This window comes from Argopecten irradians, chromosome 1 (genome assembly GCF_041381155.1).
Source record: "Argopecten irradians isolate NY chromosome 1, Ai_NY, whole genome shotgun sequence".
In the NCBI taxonomy this organism is placed as follows: Eukaryota; Metazoa; Mollusca; class Bivalvia; order Pectinida; family Pectinidae; genus Argopecten; species Argopecten irradians.
In genome coordinates this window covers 60,166,297-60,186,189 of record NC_091134.1, presented here as the reverse complement: position 1 = coordinate 60,186,189, position 19,893 = coordinate 60,166,297, and the positions used below count along the sequence as shown (strand labels likewise).

Below are 19,893 nucleotides of genomic sequence, written 5' to 3'. Positions count from 1 at the left end.
CCTAATATTTCAGGGCATTACTTCAAAATGCTCCTCTAGATTTAGGCACAATATTATGAAATACCCTAAAGACTAAGCCACTGTTAAGAATGACAAATTAGTGTTTTACTTCATTTTTTACCTCCATATCAGAAGAGCTATAGGGGTCTACGGTAGTTGAGCGTGTAGGAGCGGAGGAGAATCGTGCTGAAGATGATGCAGGAGAAACCTGTTGGTTGTAATATGTATTGGCAGGCATTCGACTATACTGGCTATACTGTACTGGCTGGGACATCTGTCCTGAAACTGGTCGGTGTCGTTCACGATCTGACTCACGACCCGACCCACGGTCAGAGGAACGAGTCTGTTCAATTTTCTCATATCTGTGATATGCCTGAAATGAGTGATACTTATGATAAGCAACTTTCCACAGGTGCAAGTTTGTATGAAAACAAAGAATGGTTCAAAAACAATATCAAATTTTTGATTGTTTTTATTTCCACGAGACCTTTTTAAAAAATTACATCAAATTTCAGATACATATCAGCTACTGCCATAGCTTCTCCTCGAAATATTTCTGATATAGAAATGTGCTTTGAAGATTATCACTGCTCAAGGTGCATATTTAGATATCACTTGTACAAAGACAAAATATTCTACATTGTACAATGCTAATGAGTGTTCTGCCAACTATGGTGAAAAGCTTGGTTGACACTATAAAAAAATGATTTTAACATAGCAAGGTGTTCAAGTTTTAACAGTTCAATGTAACTGTATTGTATAACTTACCGAATCCGTTCGTTTAGGAGCCAGTTGTTGGTAAGACACTGGTGCTGGTTTATTTCCCCCAGTAGGATCACTACGAGTTTTACTGGCAGACATGTGAGGCTGGGATGTTGAGGATGACGACGCATTCCCTGACTTATCACTCGAGGACAATGCCGTGGATTGTTCCCCGGCTGACGGCGCTTCAGTCTCTTTAAACACATTTGTGATTTTAACATCCTCTAAGCTAACTATGATATCTTTATCAGCATTCTTCTCCTTAGTCTCACCATCATAATCGTTCAGATTATCAATAGACAGAAGTTTGTCCACAATCTGTTGTACCTGCCGATCGGCCTCCAGGAATGGATTTTCTGAATGACAAAAATATTTTGTACATATAAAAATTATCATTGGTAGCCTATGGTTATCAACTTAACTGATATGACAGTAAAACATGTTTATAGTGAACACACTTACAAATTCATGGTAAAAAGTTCCTATAATATGTTTGTAATATTTGTCTAATGAAGTATGCTTATAGGAGTATTGTTGTTGGTTCTCAGGGTTTCGTTATAACCACATTTTATGATACCAGTACCTTCTGTTTGTGTATAAAACTCATTCCCCCCTGTAGATACACTTCTGATTCTAAAGCTGGAGCAGTTCATTTTGATTGTCCAGGGGTGAATGAATTAACACTAGATCTACAAATGATCATAATATGTAACCATTTAAAGAAATAATTACATGGCAGTGTAGTTTTACAAAATCATGTCCGAGTAATGATGACACCAACATTTACACTACTCAATAGGACGTGGGTACTTATTATGACATCACAATATACCTAGTAGTGGCAATGTCAACATTTACAACAATTAGCTGTTGAATACATGGTTTCATTTTGATTGCTAAAACTGTGGTAATAGATTTATCTCTGACAGACCAGGCAGCAGGAAAACAATAAAAAAATTCTTTAAAAACTATCACAATTGGAAAGAAAATCAAGTCAACTGCCATCTATGCGCCAAGGATTTATAAGTGAGAAGGATTCGTGACTGCCTCTTTACATTACTAAACACCACGCGAGACGCCGATGAACCGGGAATGAAAACCATTTTTCTCTACAAATACTTGTCTTATCGAATCAAACGAAACACCAATGTAAAGTTTATTAAATTTCACAACATTTATTACTTTTAAGGATGGAAGATTTAGAGGATATATCTTAAATTTTCATTAAAAAAATACGCCAGCTCATGAAATGACGGCCCTCTTCAGAGAGTAAGTCGGTAACCCTCGCACCCGCAAGCAACATCAAAGGGTGCGCCGGCGGATATCAAAGGAAAACCAGTCGTCGCCCAACGTCACGGTCAGTGCACAAACACAAAAGCGCCTGCCTTGGACATTCCCCAAACCCAGTGTGACTTATCCTTCTCATATACGTCCTTGTATGCACTTATGAATACAAACTTGAGATTTCATTGTTTTGCAGAGATCATCTTAACCATAAACATGTACAACATCTTTATTATAAACATATCTAATGATTCTGTTTCCTTTATTATGCCATTACTTACCTTTCTTATCTATATCCATATTATTTTGCTTTTGTTCATACATGTCTTTCTGGGAAGATTTCTGAAAGTTCATAACATAATAAATGAAATATTCCAACAATCCTGATAAGTGTAGAGAATGGGAACTGAACCAGGAAAAGTATTTTACGAAAGGTATATACATTGTACATGTATACCAAAAGCTGCCAAATCTTTATAATCTGTAATTAAATTGACTTTCAAACCTCACTATTTTGAAGCTGAAGGGGACAGGGTTATCAAAATGTGTGTTTAAACAAAGACATTGAATTAAGCATTGTCTTTGTACTAATTACAGTTAATGAGCTTTAAATGATGAAACAATGTAATTATAATCTGAAGTATCAGAGAATATGTATTTCAACAGAATACTTAGGTAAAGAATGAAGATCCCTTTTTGCATTTGCCTGAATAATAATCCTACCACAATTAAGAAATAGCTTGGCTATAAATGTTTGTCCATACTTACTGAATTAATATTAGCACTTTGTGAAGAACTTTTGGTGCCGATATCGGCCATACTTCTTTTACGACGTCTACTGTGATTTATTGCATCTTTTATCTGTAAACAAAAATTATATTATGTTACACAAAGACATACAGTGATTTGACTTAACTACAGCACCAAAAGTGCAGACTTAAGTCAAAACTTCAGTTTTTCTCCTTATGTAACTTATATGAAAACTTAAGACTTAAGTCAGTTTTGAACTTAAGTATGTTTCGAGAAATCGGGGCCAGTTCTTCACTGGTAGAAGCTTACATTGTAGGATAAAGATAAAGCAGGATGCAGTCCTTGTCAAAGTCAAATTTAAGTCACTGTGACCTACTTTTTATTTAAAATACATTCAATCAAAGGTGATCCTGTAGTTCCAGTACCAGATTTGAAACTAAAATACCAGACAATTGTTAGATATATAGGTAAAATGTGGAAATAAAAGTCACAATCACTACTCTAAGAAGCTATGAGAATGTATGACCAAAGCATATAGTAAAACCAGTGTTAAATAGTGGTGCTGACAGCTATTTACACTGGACAAGATAATGTACAGAAAAAACAAAGAAAACAACAACAAGAAAGACAAAATTATACTACTGGAGGAATAATGAAAATGCAATTTACTCTATGTTACAAGTAAAATGATTGAATACTATACCTGTCTATTAATAAGGCAATGGAAGAGGAAAATCAAAAATCCCTGAAAGGATAAAGATAAAAATGAAACGTTAGATCATAAATAAAGGTCAAGGAGTATATGCTATTATCTGAAATAAACTTTCTAGCTTTAGATAAATTTCTTTTCCTAGATAGAACTCTTGTATTAGAAAGCAGATTATATGTTACCACGTACTTGCTTACCTGAAATGAATTAAATATAGCAAAGAGGTATTGGAATATAACCATATCTTCATTAACAGAGAAAACGCCAAACACCCAGGCTATGCCCATTACTGGCAGGAGAACACATAGACTCCGCATTGCAGTCCTGTAAGGAGAAGAACATCATATAAATTAGAAAATCGTGTAAGTATTGTTGATATATTTTCTCATGATAGTCAAATGCATCTTTCTGAGAAAATATGTAGTCTAAGGGAGACAATTCATTTCAAGATAAAAAGAACCTACAATTTCCTTCCATATACATTTATTTATTTTTATTTGGATTCATTTACCTTAACTGTAATGAATCTATTTAGAAAAAAACCCAGTAAAGCTCTTATTTTTTAAAAGAAAAAAGAGAACTATTAATCTAAAATATCATCAAATATAGTTTATAAACAAATATAAACTATGCTGAAAAACGGTCCAAGTGGAGACAACTCAATAGTGGTAATTTTTACAGCTCAATACATGGAGTAAAGAAGGTATTTAATTGCTTTATTACTATTTCCTTTTTCTATATATATAAAGAAAACTTTGAATTTTGTATTAAACATTAGTACTTATTTAATGAGACATAAGATATTGTCATACTTGGCCTGTTCTCGAGCAGCCTTGGTCATCATTGTATGTGTGTTAAATAGAGCCCGTATCACAAGGAATAATATCACAGCATTTATCTGTAATCAACAAAATATAAAAAGGAATAATATCACAGCATTTATCTGTAATCATATCATCATCAAAATATAATCACAGGAATAATATCACAGCATTTATCTGTAATCATCAAAAAATATAACAAGGAATAATATCACAGCATTTATCTGTAATCATCAAAATAAAACAAGGAATAAATATCACAGAATTTATCTGTAATCATCAAAATATAACAAGGAATAATATCACAGCATTTATCTGTAATCATCAAAATATAACAAGGATAATATCAGCATTAATCTGAAATCAACGAAATATAACTCGATTTTTTTTTTTAGATAAATCAGATAGTATCTAGTCTCAATATATCACAAGTGGTATAGGAAAATAACAAGAAAGGCAGCATTTATCTAACACAGTATCCTTTACAATATTCCTCATAATCTATAAAATGCACATTAAGTTTTAAGTCATTATAACATTTCAACATATACCAGTAAGATATATTTACGATCAACTGAGGAGCAATATGTGTTGTAAGCAGATTTCCACAGAATGTTATACACTGTACACAATTATTTCTTAAATAATGCATGGCAATAAATATATTAACATACAGTAGCAGGTCTGTTTTGTATTAATACAATTCTGTTTTATTTACTGGCTCGTTGGTTGGCACGAAAGACCCAACCTGTCTATAAAGGCAACCTGTCTATAGTGACCGTTTTTCTGTCTCCCCTTCAGTGGTCGTTATAGACAGGTTTGACTGTATATAAAACAATACTTACAACAATAATAACGAGGACAGGTGCTACAAACGCCCACAATACACCTGTGGTACTGTACACCGACAACCAGCAACTGGAACAAAACATTAGATTAGTATTTAATACCAAAGACAAAGTTATAAACTTCATCCAGTATTTGTCGATATATTTAACATAATTCAACTCTTAATTTTGTTCACACTAATTAGAGTAAATGTACACAAATTTAGCAGTGACCATATATTTAAGGCAATTATTTTTGCAATAATTGTTTTGAGCTTAAATGTGATTTTGTGTTACAACATTAATATATCAACTACAGTGAATACTGCAAATATGAGAATTCATCATTCCATTACCTGGTTCAAAACCAACATTGAGCAAAACTTTGATTATGTGAAGATTAGTAAGCTTACAGTAACTGAGAGCACATACATGTGTACGTCTTCTTAACTCCTTCAATTGAAGACAATAATCTTCTTAGCTAAAAACATGTAATTAACAGTGTCATTTAATTGCCATTTGCCTAGTAATATTAATAATTGGTTTGTTAGTTTTAATCTATATTGATTTGACTTGTAACAAAACTTACAATTGTGAGTTCCCGTATCCCTCTAGATTGGTAGCTCCCATTGATATAGCCACAATGACAGCTGGGGCCACTGAAGTTAAAAGAAGAAAAAAAACCCACTTTTTTGATGATTTGATAAAATGGTAAATTTATGTCTATGCGACAAGGAATATATCAACAAATAGCTTTCTCCTTTGCCTTTAAGATAACTTATTAAATTTTCTAAACCGAAGAAAAAGTGTACTCTTAAAACTGAATCAATATTCAACATGTTCATTATTCTTTAGCTGCTGATGACTTGATTAAAGATTTTATTTATTACAAGAACAGAAAATGTTTTACTTACACCAGGAAAGAGGTAGAAGCCAGCGGATACGAGAACGTGTAGAGAACACATACAGCACAGTAAAGGCTACTTCCACACCCTCGGCCAACATCAGGAAAAATACGACTAGGAAAATGTAGTGGAGCACTGCAGCAAAACCTGTACACACATCCTGTGGAGAAATTCAAAACCTGTACACACATCCTGTGGAGAAATTAAAAACCTGTACACATATCCTGTGGAGATATTCAAAACCTATACAAACATGCTGTGGAGAAATTCAAACCTGTACACACATTTTATGGAGAAATTCAAAACCTGTACACGCATTTTGTGGAGAAATTCAAAACCTGTACACATATCCTGTGGAGAAATTTAAATCATGTATACACATCCTGTGGAGAATTTCAACCCCTGTACACACATCCTGTGGAGAAATTCAAACCCTGTACACACACCCTGTGGAGAAATTCAAACCCTGTACACACATTCTGTGGAGAATTTCAAACCCTGTACACACATCCTGTGGAGAAATTCAAACCCTGTACACACATCCTGTGGAGAAATTCAAACCCTGTACACACATTCTGTGGAGAAATTCAAACCCTGTACACACATTCTGTGGAGAAATGATAATTTAAAACCTATACATACTTATGTGGGAAAATGTAATGTAAGTAAAATTGTAAAATCAATCTTTTCTATTATATACAGTAATTTAATGGGAGTTACCCCCCTTCTAATATATTATGTTACTAACAGTTTGCCTTCTTTCAAAGGACAGCCCAGGGTGACAGCCCAGGATGATACAGGTTTTAACTAAAGAAAGGTTTATAGCATATATTTGAAGGAAAAGTTTTGTAAAATTTAGTAAAATACTTTTGGAAATTTTATGTTGATGGAATTTTGTGATAAATTGTACCTTATTTTCAGTCCTATTCACACCAACCAAAAATAGCAGGTAGGCAGCAAACAAAGCAATACACAGGTGCATCAGGATTGTAGCTCTGTCACTCCTCACGTACCTGTAATTAGTGCAGGTAAGAATAAGTCAACTTACACCAGGAGAAAGGGAGTATAGTCAGCAGATACAATAATGTGTTGAAAACACAGACAGTGGACTGTATACTGTTTTTGAAGCTATTAATCTACTTATGGATTGTCATTGATAGAGGCTTGCATCTCTTATTTACCAACATAGTTCATGTATCAATACATTGACAAAACGTAGATGAAACATGTAAACCAGGCCCAATATAAGGTAACTAGTAAGTTACTGAGCTGAGGTCAATTAAACATTTCAGAATAGGAAAAAGAATGTAAAAGTGACCTGGGATATGAAAATACATTAATGCTTGTTTTACGCTTTTGATAACTTGCTTTAAAGAGTTGAGCTGATTTGACCCATGGTGATCTTGAATAATAATCATTCTTTTGAAGAAAATTATCTGGTTATCACCAATAATGCATTTTCCTACATGTGTTATTATAATAATTATTTATTTAAAATACATTGTCAAATTATGATGTTGATAATGCCATTTATATGTTGTTTTTTTCTTTCAAATACATAAAAGGCTGAGAGTAATACCAGGATACTATACATGTATGTAGATTTACCTCCAGTAGGCTAGGTACACGACAATGGTGATGAGGAGAAACAACATGGAGATACCACAGCCGATTGCCGAGATGATACTGAGGGCCAGGGCATGCTGAACAGGCTGTAACATAGACATAAACATAACTTCTGAAAAGTGTATTTGGGACATTTTTATTTAAAGGCATAATTAATCAATAACTAGTAATTAGAGTTTCTAGTGCAAATATCATAAAGCACTGTGACAAACTGTCACAGGGACATGGATATATCAAACCAAGTCTCTGCAACACAAGAGATATTTAATTAGAGTTACTTCCAATTACCAATTATGCTTTGAGTTGTCTTCTCTTGTCATTTTATCTGTTGGATTTAATAATAAGTATCATAAGTCTACAAATATTTATTACCTTATCATCATTTATGTCTAGAGTTATTTCCCTTTCCGTTTTATCTGTTGAATTTATATCATACTTATATCTAAAGTTATTTCCCCTTTTCGTTTAGGTGTAGTAGAGTTATTTCTTCTTACAGTTTATGTCTAGAGTGATTTCCCATTACAGTTTATGTCTAGAGTGATTTCCACTTAGAATTTATGTCAAGAGTTATTTCTCCTTACAGTTTATGTCTAGAGTTATTTCTTCTTACAGTGTATGTCTAGAGTGATTTCCCATTACAGTTTATGTCTAGAGTTATTTCTTCTTACAGTGTATGTCTAGAGTGATTTCCCATTACAGTTTATGTCTAGAGTTATTTCTTCTTACAGTGTATGTCTAGAGTGATTTCCCATTACAGTTTATGTCTAGAGTTATTTCTTCTTACAGTGTATGTCTAGAGTGATTTCCCATTACAGTTTATGTCTAGAGTGATTTCCACTTAGAATTTATGTCAAGAGTTATTTCTCCTTACAGTTTATGTCTAGAGTTATTTCTTCTTACAGTGTATGTCTAGAGTGATTTCCCATTACAGTTTATGTCTAGAGTGATTTCCCATTACAGTTTATGTCTAGAGTGATTTCCACTTAGAATTTATGTCAAGAGTTATTTCTCCTTACAGTTTATGTCTAGAGTTATTTCCCCTTACAGTGTATGTCTAGAGTTATTTCCCCTTACAGTTTATGTCTAGAGTGATTTCCCATTACAGTTTATGTCTAGAGTGATTTCCCATTACAGTTCATGTCTAGAGTGATTTCCACTTAGAATTTATGTCAAGAGTTATTTCTCCTTACAGTTTATGTCTAGAGTTATTTCCCCTTACAGTGTATGTCTAGAGTTATTTCCCCTTACAGTTTATGTCTAGAGTGATTTCCCATTACAGTTTATGTCTAGAGTTATTTCTACTTAGAATTTATGTCAAGAGTTATTTCTCCTTACAGTTTATGTCTATAGAGTTATGGTAGCAGACCAGAGAAGAACAGCCTGGCCACGGTCTATATTTTTATTAAATGGGATAATATATATTGAGCCATGCATAACAAATTAAAAATCAAATATATTCTGAAATTGGTACATCCATTATGGAGGGTTTGATTTAAAGCCACACTATACGTAACTATCAACAGAAATTCAAGTTAAATTTGACTCCAATATTGTTAGTATTTGTCGATGTAGTTAAAATTAAGATATATTAAAGAATATTCATAATGTTTTTTTAATAACTTTGGTACAGCAGTTGTTGAAAGTCGATACATGTAAACATGCCTTCATTTTAAACTGGTCGCCATAGAAGTTACGAGTATTGCCGAACGGAAGTCGGAAAGTTCATGACCCGTTTTCGGAAGAGTTCGGACAGACTTTATGTAGTTACGGTAGTCACATGACGTTCTCGGCAAAGATGTTACATTGTCGGCTAACTTCGGCTTGTTTGACTAAGTGGGACCCACCTAGCGATAGTTAATATTTATTTGATTTTTAAAAAAATGTTACGAATCATTATCGCTCATCTTTACTTCGATTTAGTCCTGTCTCTGCATGATTTACAACAGGATTTTTTTTCCAACATTCTTCTAAATCACGAAAAAAATAAGAAAGATACGGATATTGGACCTTTAAGTTTCAATTTTTCAAAAATAAACACAACAAAAATGGGTTAGAGATTACAATTCTGGGCTCCTCCGGAAGTGTGTCTTGACCGGAAATGCTAGCTTTACTTGAAGGAAAATCCATGGCGCGGGTTTAGGCAAAAATATTGGAAAATCCACACAATCGACCTAAGAAATAAATTAACTTATTTTGCCATTGTGATAGAAGTGCTCAATTTAAGGTAGGTCTTAAGGAAAAAATTGAGTACAATTTTCTGCAATTTGGGGCTAAAAATCATGATATTTTGCAATTTTTCAGGTATTCTTTAGTTGTTACCATGGTATTCACATGCATGAATAAGTGCAGAATATGTCCAAACCTGTATCAAAATATCAAATTGTAATTGCAAAAGTTGTGCTGATTAATTATATATATACTTTTGTACAGGTATTTTTTACAGTTAAAGATGCTCCACCGCCGACAGAGCATAAATGATATTCTTCATTTGAACAAAAATGGTGTTTAATCGTGTATATATATGCCTAATTAAAACAAAAAATAATATAAAATATTTTATTTCGCCTTTGGTGCATGCGCAATTAGTAGTTCATTCCATATAGGATATAGTGCTACGGAATTTTTTCGGGATGCAATTACATGTAATTATTTTTCATATTTTTAACTTGAATTAAAATTAGAAGCTCAAACTTTTTAACTGTGGTAATGGTATAAAGTAAGTAACTTTTGTAACTGAAGAAAAATACTAAATCGTCTGCTCCTGTTTATGATAGTGAAAAAGTACCATTTGTCAGCGGTGGAGCATCTTTAAATGACAATATCAATATTTCTAAGGCATGCGCCTTATTTTCATAGATTGTCCAAATCTACTGTTTTCTGCTACCTATTTCTCCATACAGTTTATGTCTTTATTTCCCCTTATATTTTACGTCTATAGAGTTATTTTCCCTTACAGTTTATGTCTAGAGTTATTTCTCCTTACAGTTTATGTCTAGAGTTATTTCCCCTTACAGTTTATGTCTAGAGTTATTTCTCCTTACAGTTTATGTCTAGAGTTATTTCCCCTTACAGTGTATGTCTAGTGTTATTTTCTCTATAGTTTATGTTGTCTAGAGTTATTTCTCCTTACAGTTTATGTCTAGAGTTATTTCCCCTTACAGTTTATGTCTAGAGTTATTTCTCCTTACAGTTTATGTCTAGAGTTATTTCCCCTTACAGTTTATGTCTAGAGTTATTTCCCCTTACAGTTTATGTCTAGAGTTATTTCCCCTTACAGTTTATGTCTAGAGTTATTTCCCCTTACAGTTATGTCTGTCTAGTTTATGTTATTTTTTCCCTTACAGTTTATGTCTAGAGTTATTTCCCCTTACAGTTTATGTCTAGAGTTATTTCCCTTACAGATTTTGATTTTCCCTTACAGTTTATGTCTAGAGTTATTTCTCCTTGCAGTTTATGTCAAGAGTTATTTCACCTTATAGTTTACGTCTAGAGTTATTTCTCCTTACAGTTCAATGTCTAGAGTTATTTCCCCTTACAGTTTATGTCTAGAGTTATTTCATCTTACAGTTTATGTCTAGAGTTATTTCATCTTACAGTTTATGTCTAGAGTTATTTCCCCTTACACTTTATGTCTAGAGTTATTTCCCCTTACAATGTATGTCTAGTGTTATTTTCCCTTATAGTTTATGTCTAGAGTTATTTCCCCTTACAGTTTATGTCTAGAGTTATTTCCCCTTACACTTTATGTCTAGAGTTATTTCCCCTTACAATGTATGTCTAGTGTTATTTTCCCTTATAGTTTATGTCTAGAGTTATTTCTCCTTACAGTTTATGTCTAGAGTTATTTCTCCTTACAGTTTATGTCTAGAGTTATTTCCCCTTACAGTTTATGTCTAGAGTTATTTCTCCTTACAGTTTATGTCTAGAGTTATTTCCCCTTACAGTTTATGTCTAGAGTTATTTCCCCTTACAGTTTATGTCTAGAGTTATTTCCCCTTACAGTTTATGTCTAGAGTTATTTCCCCTTACAGTTTATGTCTAGAGTTATTTCCCCTTACAGTTTATGTCTAGAGTTATTTCCCCTTACAGTTTATGTCTAGAGTTATTTCCCCTTACAGTTTATGTCTAGAGTTATTTCTCCTTACAGTTTATGTCTAGAGTTATTTCATCTTACAGTTTATGTCTAGAGTTATTTCTCCTTACAGTTTATGTCTAGAGTTATTTCATCTTACAGTTTATGTCTAGAGTTATTTCATCTTACAGTTTATGTCTAGAGTTATTTCCCCTTACAGTTTATGTCTAGAGTTATTTCCCCTTACAGTTTATGTCTAGAGTTATTTCATCTTACAGTTTATGTCTAGAGTTATTTCCCCTTACAGTTTATGTCTAGAGTTATTTCCCCTTACAGTTTATGTCTAGAGTTATTTCATCTTACAGTTTATGTCTAGAGTTATTTCCCCTTACAGTTTATGTCTAGAGTTATTTCATCTTACAGTTTATGTCTAGAGTTATTTCATCTTACAGTTTATGTCTAGAGTTATTTCCCCTTACAGATTATGTCTAGAGTTATTTCCCCTTACAGATTATGTCTAGAGTTATTTCATCTTACAGTTTATGTCTAAGAGTTATTTTCCCTTAGCATTTATGTCTAGAGTTATTTCCCCTTACTGTTTTGCCTGGACTCATGAGAAGAGCGAAGTTAGTGGTGTGATCACAGGTACATGTAGTACTGGTGTCGGAGGTACTGATGTATCTACACCCTCTTGTCGACCACGCTCCATTTGGGGTATTCCTGGGAATGGAAACATATGTAATTATACCAGTTGTAAATCATGCCATAATATACTTTGGTTATATGAGCAGTATAGAACAATAACATAAGGGACAATAGTCTATCTTAAGTGTTAATCCAGGTTTAAAATGCTGAGCTGTCAAATATAGATAAAAGGCTTCACAACTCAAGAGCCTCTGTTGTTAAATGTTGTTGTATGAATCAAATGATCTTTACTGATATATATCAGTATATATAGTCACTTTATTTATATTTGGGAAATGACATTTTACTGTAAGAGAAAGTGTTCAAAATCAGATCCAGAATAATTTGAATATAATATTGATAATGTTCAATTGTCACTGGCAATTGTGATCTTAACATTATTGAGGCTGTATCCACATTCACTCCTTATTCTGGATGGAAACAGTTAGTTGGTATGGAGTTATCTCCCTTGTGTTAACTTCACCATTCCTTTTTTGATATGTATTGTATTTATAGAGCTACATGCATTCCCTTGTATAAATATAGCACAATTGTTCTGAACATGTTATGATAATGAAATTGATTTGTATCTGTTTATAAAAACACTGTATTTTACCTTAGATTTTCTAAAATTTAAGGATTACAAAAAGCACAAGCATCTTGTAGGAAGTGAAACATTTGTGACCTTCTGAATAGCTTACAATCAATTAAATTAATGTCATATTTCACTTAAACGATGTTAAAATTTCATTCTGTGATCAATACTGACATTTGTTACTTTAAGATTCCCCCCTAAATTGCATGTTTCTTACAGTATAAGTAAGGAAAATCAAATTGGATTGATACCTATTGGTTATGATACATGATAATAATACAGATACATTTGACCCCAATATCTTAAAATGAGTGATCTTAAACGCTGAATGTTTGCAAATACTATTGTCGTTTGCTCCTGTTATCAGATTTCATAACATTTGTCCACTAGTCCAAGATTACCTATCTATTATGGTGACATCTACTTTGTTTGAAGGCTTATATGGATTGTTTCTAAAACAATATCATTATCATACATTTGTTTGTGTGAATATGTATTAACATTATCTTATATACATATCATACATAATTTGAATTGAATTTAAATTAAATTTATACAGTATATATACACACACTAGATATAGACCATCAGTTCATGTACAATGCTCAGTCTAAGGTAAATTTACTCCTTATTATCCAATTTTTAGAAAACATTTATGACTTTAATCAAATACATAGTTTAATCATGTATAATTTTATCTTTCATGCTAAGTAAGAAAATAAAAATTTTCAATAGCTTGCAATAAATTTTAATAATTTAATGACAATGAATGAAGTAATCTTGATATCTGCTTTGCATGTCTAAATTTTGTCTTTGCCTCTCTGACTGAAGACTCTGTAATTATAACCAAGGAAATTGAAGATTTAATGATTTTTTTCCTCATTACCGGGAAAGAAGTCTTGATTATGTCCTTCTCTAAAATGTAGACATGATCCGATTTGTATGATCTGATTAATAGGTACATATCATTATGTGAACACATGACACAGCATGCTGTAGTTTATTTTCTGACTGGGGATTTCCCAACTGATATATAAATACACTGGCCTTGGTGAGAAATTTCCAGTAGACAGATTTACCACACAGGTCATTTCCTGCACTAGTGGTAAACCTGAAAGAAGGCTCTAGCTGTGATCCACGGAGCAGCCTAGTGAAGGCGGCATGCTAATGGCTAGAATAGTCCAGACATGTATGACAGAGTGCTAAATATCAATACGGTTTCAATTCAGGTAATCCATGTTTTTCTTATTTGCATCAATTTTTTGTCATAATTTATCAATCCCCTAATGTGGACAAAACCTTACATATAATAATAAATAAAGATATTGCATGATTTTTTTTCTTTATTCATTATTTCATGTAAAAATTACCTTTTCATCTTTTTAACCTTGATACTACATCTTCTAAATGACTTCTAAATAGACTTCTTCAATCCTTGCCTTTTTAATTGAAAAATGTTTTCAAATTGTATAATGTCTTTTTTATTCTCAAAGCTACCAAACAAAATATAGCAGTGAAAAAAAAATTGTTTCATTTTACAAATAATAATTTTTAAATTTTATATATATAAAGCAATGAAAATAAAATTTACCCGTGTATGTTTTGCATCTGTTATATGCTTTGAATTTGTTGTGTATTGATTCCCCCCCCCCTTTGAAAAATGCATTCTGTAGAGCAATGGAGTTTGGCACCAGCTGCCTCTCAGTCATTAAAAATAAAAGAATATATTTGCAATCTTTTGTTTAGAGATTTGTATTGTTTTCACTTCCTTTGCAAAAAATGATGTTAGGAATATAACATAAATGTATATATATATACAAATGACTATTCATAGTGTAGTCATATTAACTGTACTTATTGCTCAAAATCATGTTCACTGATATTAAAGTGTAGTTTTTATTGTTCTATAAACTAATAAATTTCCGACAAAACCTAATTTGCTAAAATGATTGTTTACTTAGTTGGAGTACTGCATTATTTTAATCCCTAGTACCTATATATACATAACATTTACTGGCTTACTTAATGTAAATACTTGTACGTGACAAATTACAATGCCTACAATCAATATACATGATACAATCACTGGTGCTGTACATGTAACACTCACGTAAACTACCAAAATACACATTACAACGTGATTTGTTTTGTTCAGTGTCAGGGTCATTTAAGGCTTGCCAGGTTTAGGATGTAAAGGAAGAGGGAGAACCTGTAGGAAAACCAATGACCTACGGTCAGTACTTGACAACAGCCCCATATGGGTTTCAAATTCTTAACCCAGAGGTGGAGGGCAAGTGGTAATGTGTCTCGACACAAAAGCTTGACCACTCAGTCACTGCTGCCCTTACTAGTAAGAAACAAATGGTATGTCTGCTATGAGCACTAGAAAGGATTGTGTGTTCAAATATATATAAAACCATAATGTAAAATATTGGACTGTCGTCCAATGCTAATGGGCCTTAGATCGTCCAGTATTTTACATAATAAAAACCTAATGAAATATTAGATTTAAGTTAATTAATGTTTGTTTTGTTTTACATCATATATTAACAGAAAACGTTATTTCAAGACATGTTAGGTTTAGGAGTACTCAAGGAGAAACCATAGACCTATCTATGGTCAACACATGATAACTGTCCAACGTTGCTTTTGAATTTTTGTAAAACGGTGGTGGAGGCTATTGGTAATATAACCATGTCAAAGGAACACCTTAACCATTCAGCCACTGTAGCACCAGTTTTTTCTCTCCAATTATACATTATCATAACCTCAACAAACTAGAAATCTATCCTTATATTTTACACGCAAATGAATATTATTTTATCGCGACAGTTGCATATTTAAAAAAAATAATAAACATATCTTTTTCTCTCCCATCATCGTCAACGAATTCGATTGAACAGCAGATTGTAATCGAGTCATTCATATGTTCCCACCAAAAATGGGGTCATGGCCCCATGTTTCCCCGACGCATTGCGGCATTGTAGTTCCCCGTTTCAATGGTCATCGGGTCGGGAAACATTCATTTTTAACAAAATCTATAATTGCCAAAATCATTTAAATGTTTTAACAATGCTTTAAGGTAGCCCATACTTTTGGTAAACTCGTGTCATTTTTTTCTAACAGGTCTTATTTTCTTGCATTTTTCATGCAGATTTCAAATCTGTATAGAAAAATGTGTGTTCTCGAACTATTTTTTGAGATATTTAAGCTTGAAATATACCATCCATACAAATTTGCTTGCAGAAAAAAGAAAAATTCATTAAAATATGTTTTCTATAATATTAGGGTGAATGTGGTCCCAATCCTGTTGATTTTTTGTCTTAAATTTCTAACGATAGAACAATATACAAAACTATTGTATTTTTACAAAAGCTCACTATTTTCCTTATTTCCGAGTACCGTTTCTATATGTTATTATCATGTTTTCCATATTTTTGCTCCCAAAAAATCAATGAATAGGCAAAAAAGGAAATGAAAACCCATGTCATTTTCACAATATTTGTATATCAAATGCTCAAGGTAATATATTTTTTAAATATCATATAAAAACATGGGGTCCTCATTCAAATTTTCACAATTTTGTTAGCTTAAAATTTTGTAACTCACAACCCTACCCCCATTTCATCAAGCCCTGGCTAAGATGGGTTATATTTGACTATTTTTAAAAAATCATGCCACAAAAAAGCATTCTACATCAGTTCATATGTTTTTGTCATAGCAAATGTGGTTAATGTCTCTTTATTTTTATGATTTTCTCCAAATTTTGTGTTTCAAGGAAACCCATAGACAATTTTTTTTATAATTCTGGTTTTTCAGTCCGGTATCATTTATTGCCACTAATGTTACTGCGGGTGTTTGAAAATCCATTCCCATTTATGACAGAGTCCTCAAAAACCTCAGAGATAGCATCTTATATTCACTTCACTGCTTTTATTTGATTTATTTAATGATCTTAAATGTTCAATATCTTATGTAGACAATTTTCACCTATTGAAAAAATATCCAAGTGGAATGTTGTAGGGTATCGGAAACCATTTTGAAATTCGTAACGATCTCGGCAGCTTCCGGTTTAGTGTCATATAAATTGGCGCAGTTTTCAAAAGTAAGGACCTACCTTAATGTCTTCAGCAACATTTCTTTATGTTTCGCGAACTGATTTTTTTATATTAAGTTACTTCCACTTGATCAATTGTCTTTACAATCACCACATGTGTTCTAATATCATTATACACTGATAATGATAATACTAGAAAGCATGGTTATTGAGTCCATGTCAATGCAAACTGTAAATATTTACCGTTACACAAATTAATATTTGTTACAGGTAACACCAGGAAATGGCCACAGGTGGTTCCTCCAACATCGAGAACACTTCTGTGCTTCTGTCAAGATACATTGGCAAAAACTTTACCGGGACAAAGGAGGCGACAGACAACAGACGACAGGTCACACTTGTACAGGAATCTATCTATAACTGTAGAGATAGTAGTAGACATGTGTTTTATGGGGGAAGTGAGTCCGAGGGGATCCACATGTCTGATGATACAGATACATTATATATAGACAATGAGGTGGTAGTTATATACCCAGGACAGAGAACTCCACCCGAGAGTACACACAAGACCGTGTTATACATGGGGAAGGCTTTGGAGGCTCACTGTTACCCCGGCTACGTGACCTTACAGCTAGGCCAGCTAGGACAGAAACACAATCCTGTCCTGATGGCTTCACTAAAAAACGTTGGGGAGGATATGTTTGTCTCAAGCAAAATATTCAAGGAGCAACTTATCAAATACGAAAGAGATTCTGCCAGTAGCGCATGCTCGGAACCGGACAGTGCATACAAGACTGGTAGCTTTTCCAGGGATATAATTGTTGGTTTTGCCTGTAAACATTGGCCAACTGATGCTAATGAATGGGTGACTCGTACACGTTTTTATGGATGGCCGCCACAAAAAGTGATCAACGACATCATGCAAAATGGCTGCCATCTCATTCCATTACAGGAAAGTCGTAGACCGGATGACATGCTACCCTGGAAGATCTGCATGATATCAGCTGAAAGATCACTTCTCCATGCTCTCAGTCACATCCAACTGAAAGTGTACTGCTTACTGAAGTATTTCTTTATTCAGCTGACGAACACAAAGATGCTAGAAGGAGTAACCTGCAGTATCGTCAATAATTCTGTCTTGAAAATGCTCATGTTTTTCTCTGTAGAAAATTCTCATCCAATTTTGTGGCAAGAACCAAACTTATTTTACTGTTTTTGGTTTTGTTTTAACATCTTCATTACATGGGCAAAGAATGGAAAATATCCAAGTTTTTTTATTTTGTCAGAAGAAATCATGCCAGACATCCGTGGGGAAGATCATCAAAGATTTCTTGATATATTAACACTATTCCATACTAAGAAATTACAGAGCCTCTCGCACGAAAGATTCTTAAAACCAGATATCTTGGAAAGTATAAGTGATTCAAAAGTTCAAGGGGAACTCATGCGTTCAAACGATGAAAATGAACTGGAATATAACACAGATATGGGACTCTTTGTAACACTAGCAACACAAAAAGAGGATCATGTGGTTAATTTGAACAGCACGCTGGCAAAAGCACTGAGTTTACTTGAGAAATCTGAAGCAGAAGTTGATGAAGTAATAACATTCAGTTCTGTGACAAGGTTACTATCACGTACAGTACAGAGAGAAGGAAATCAAGCTATCACAGCCAGAACCTCTAGTAATAAGGCTCGATACAAGAGCTTGAAGAAATGCAAACATCATTTGACACTTTCTTCATCAGCGTATACATCCGACCTCTGCTACTTGGCAACTTTTTACTTTTTGTCTGGGAGTTATGACAAATCGCTCAAGTTATGTCGACACATTGTATCACAGCCATTATTTCATATGAAAAGTCAAATGCTGTTACCTCCAGAGCAGAAAGCAAGGTATGTAAAAGAATACTGTGGAAAGGGATACTCCCTTTATCACAAAATGAAGACATCCTTCGGAGAATCTCTTTTTTTTGAGAAAGACAGTTTGTATCTTCCTCAGCTTCGTCCCGAGATAATTAAAAGTCCGGTTGGAGTTAGAGTTCCACCACTACCCTACGCTGTGTTCCTGTCCTTCTTGTGTTGTCAGGAACTCGGAGACACCACGGGACGTGACACCGAACTACGAAACATGATAGTAGTAAAGTACAGCTCTTTTGACGGAGGAGACACCTGCTGGACGGTGCACACGCTCCTCGGGATCTGTTACGAAACCCTTGGGGACCTACAAAGGGCCATCAGATGTTACACAGACTCAGAAGAGTCAAAGACTGAACTCCACCAATACAACCCAGCTCTAGACAGGATAGAATCTCTCAAAACATCAGAAGCAACATAGAACTGATATCAAATTCCCTAAAGGGTCCTAAAACTACCTGTTACTAGGGAACATTCTAATGTTAAAACATCGCTGGCTCAATGTTTACATCAGATTTTTAAGATAAGATGGTTTTAAGATAAAACTTCTGGTTTGTGATATAACTTCAGAAATAAGTAAGAGATAAAGCCTTTGATAGAGACAAGTATGGAAAATTATATGTTTATGTACACTTGAATATACTTACGGTACTGTGAAGTCCCAAAATACACAGGAAGGTGAGGAATAGTTTGTCTAAAAATAGAAATTACATAAATTCAGTGATCAATTCATGAAATCTGTCTAATTCTAAATACATTTGTAGATATCAGATGTGAAAAAAGAAGTAAATAAAACGTTATTAAAATACAAGTGTACATGTTTTTTTGTTAAATTGGTTATGAACCAAATTATATTATTAGATGATTTGTAATGAATCAAACCT

The 19,893-nt window shown here is 33.4% G+C and overlaps 2 protein-coding genes across 5 annotated transcripts in view; one reads left to right on the top strand and one right to left on the bottom strand.

The window, feature by feature from the left end:
- Window positions 1-19,893, bottom strand: part of LOC138335997 (uncharacterized) — a 63,215-nt gene that overhangs the window by 11,958 nt on the left and 31,364 nt on the right. For all 4 annotated transcript variants that reach the window (XM_069285247.1, XM_069285257.1, XM_069285264.1 and 1 more), the window contains exons 40-53: window positions 19,657-19,703; window positions 12,353-12,476; window positions 7,667-7,770; window positions 6,969-7,071; window positions 6,068-6,218; window positions 5,743-5,812; window positions 5,172-5,244; window positions 4,318-4,403; window positions 3,703-3,829; window positions 3,500-3,541; window positions 2,815-2,907; window positions 2,328-2,388; window positions 769-1,118; window positions 122-373 (exon numbers count right to left, since the gene is read on the bottom strand). In XM_069285247.1, coding sequence (XP_069141348.1) covers window positions 122-373; window positions 769-1,118; window positions 2,328-2,388; window positions 2,815-2,907; window positions 3,500-3,541; window positions 3,703-3,829; window positions 4,318-4,403; window positions 5,172-5,244; window positions 5,743-5,812; window positions 6,068-6,218; window positions 6,969-7,071; window positions 7,667-7,770; window positions 12,353-12,476; window positions 19,657-19,703 — 1,683 coding nt within the window. The remainder of the gene's footprint in view (window positions 1-121; window positions 374-768; window positions 1,119-2,327; window positions 2,389-2,814; window positions 2,908-3,499; window positions 3,542-3,702; window positions 3,830-4,317; window positions 4,404-5,171; window positions 5,245-5,742; window positions 5,813-6,067; window positions 6,219-6,968; window positions 7,072-7,666; window positions 7,771-12,352; window positions 12,477-19,656; window positions 19,704-19,893) is intronic.
- On the top strand, window positions 14,093-19,820 carry LOC138336020 (uncharacterized). Its single transcript, XM_069285284.1, has 2 exons — window positions 14,093-14,264; window positions 17,363-19,820. Exon 2 carries the CDS (start codon window positions 17,376-17,378, stop codon window positions 19,428-19,430), a length of 2,055 nt encoding a protein of 684 aa, XP_069141385.1. The 5' UTR covers window positions 14,093-14,264; window positions 17,363-17,375; the 3' UTR covers window positions 19,431-19,820.

Coding starts and splice junctions, on each gene's coding strand:
- LOC138336020 (XM_069285284.1), top strand. CDS start 17,376: ATGGCCACAGGTGGTTCCTCCAACATCGAGAACACTTCTGTGCTTCTG.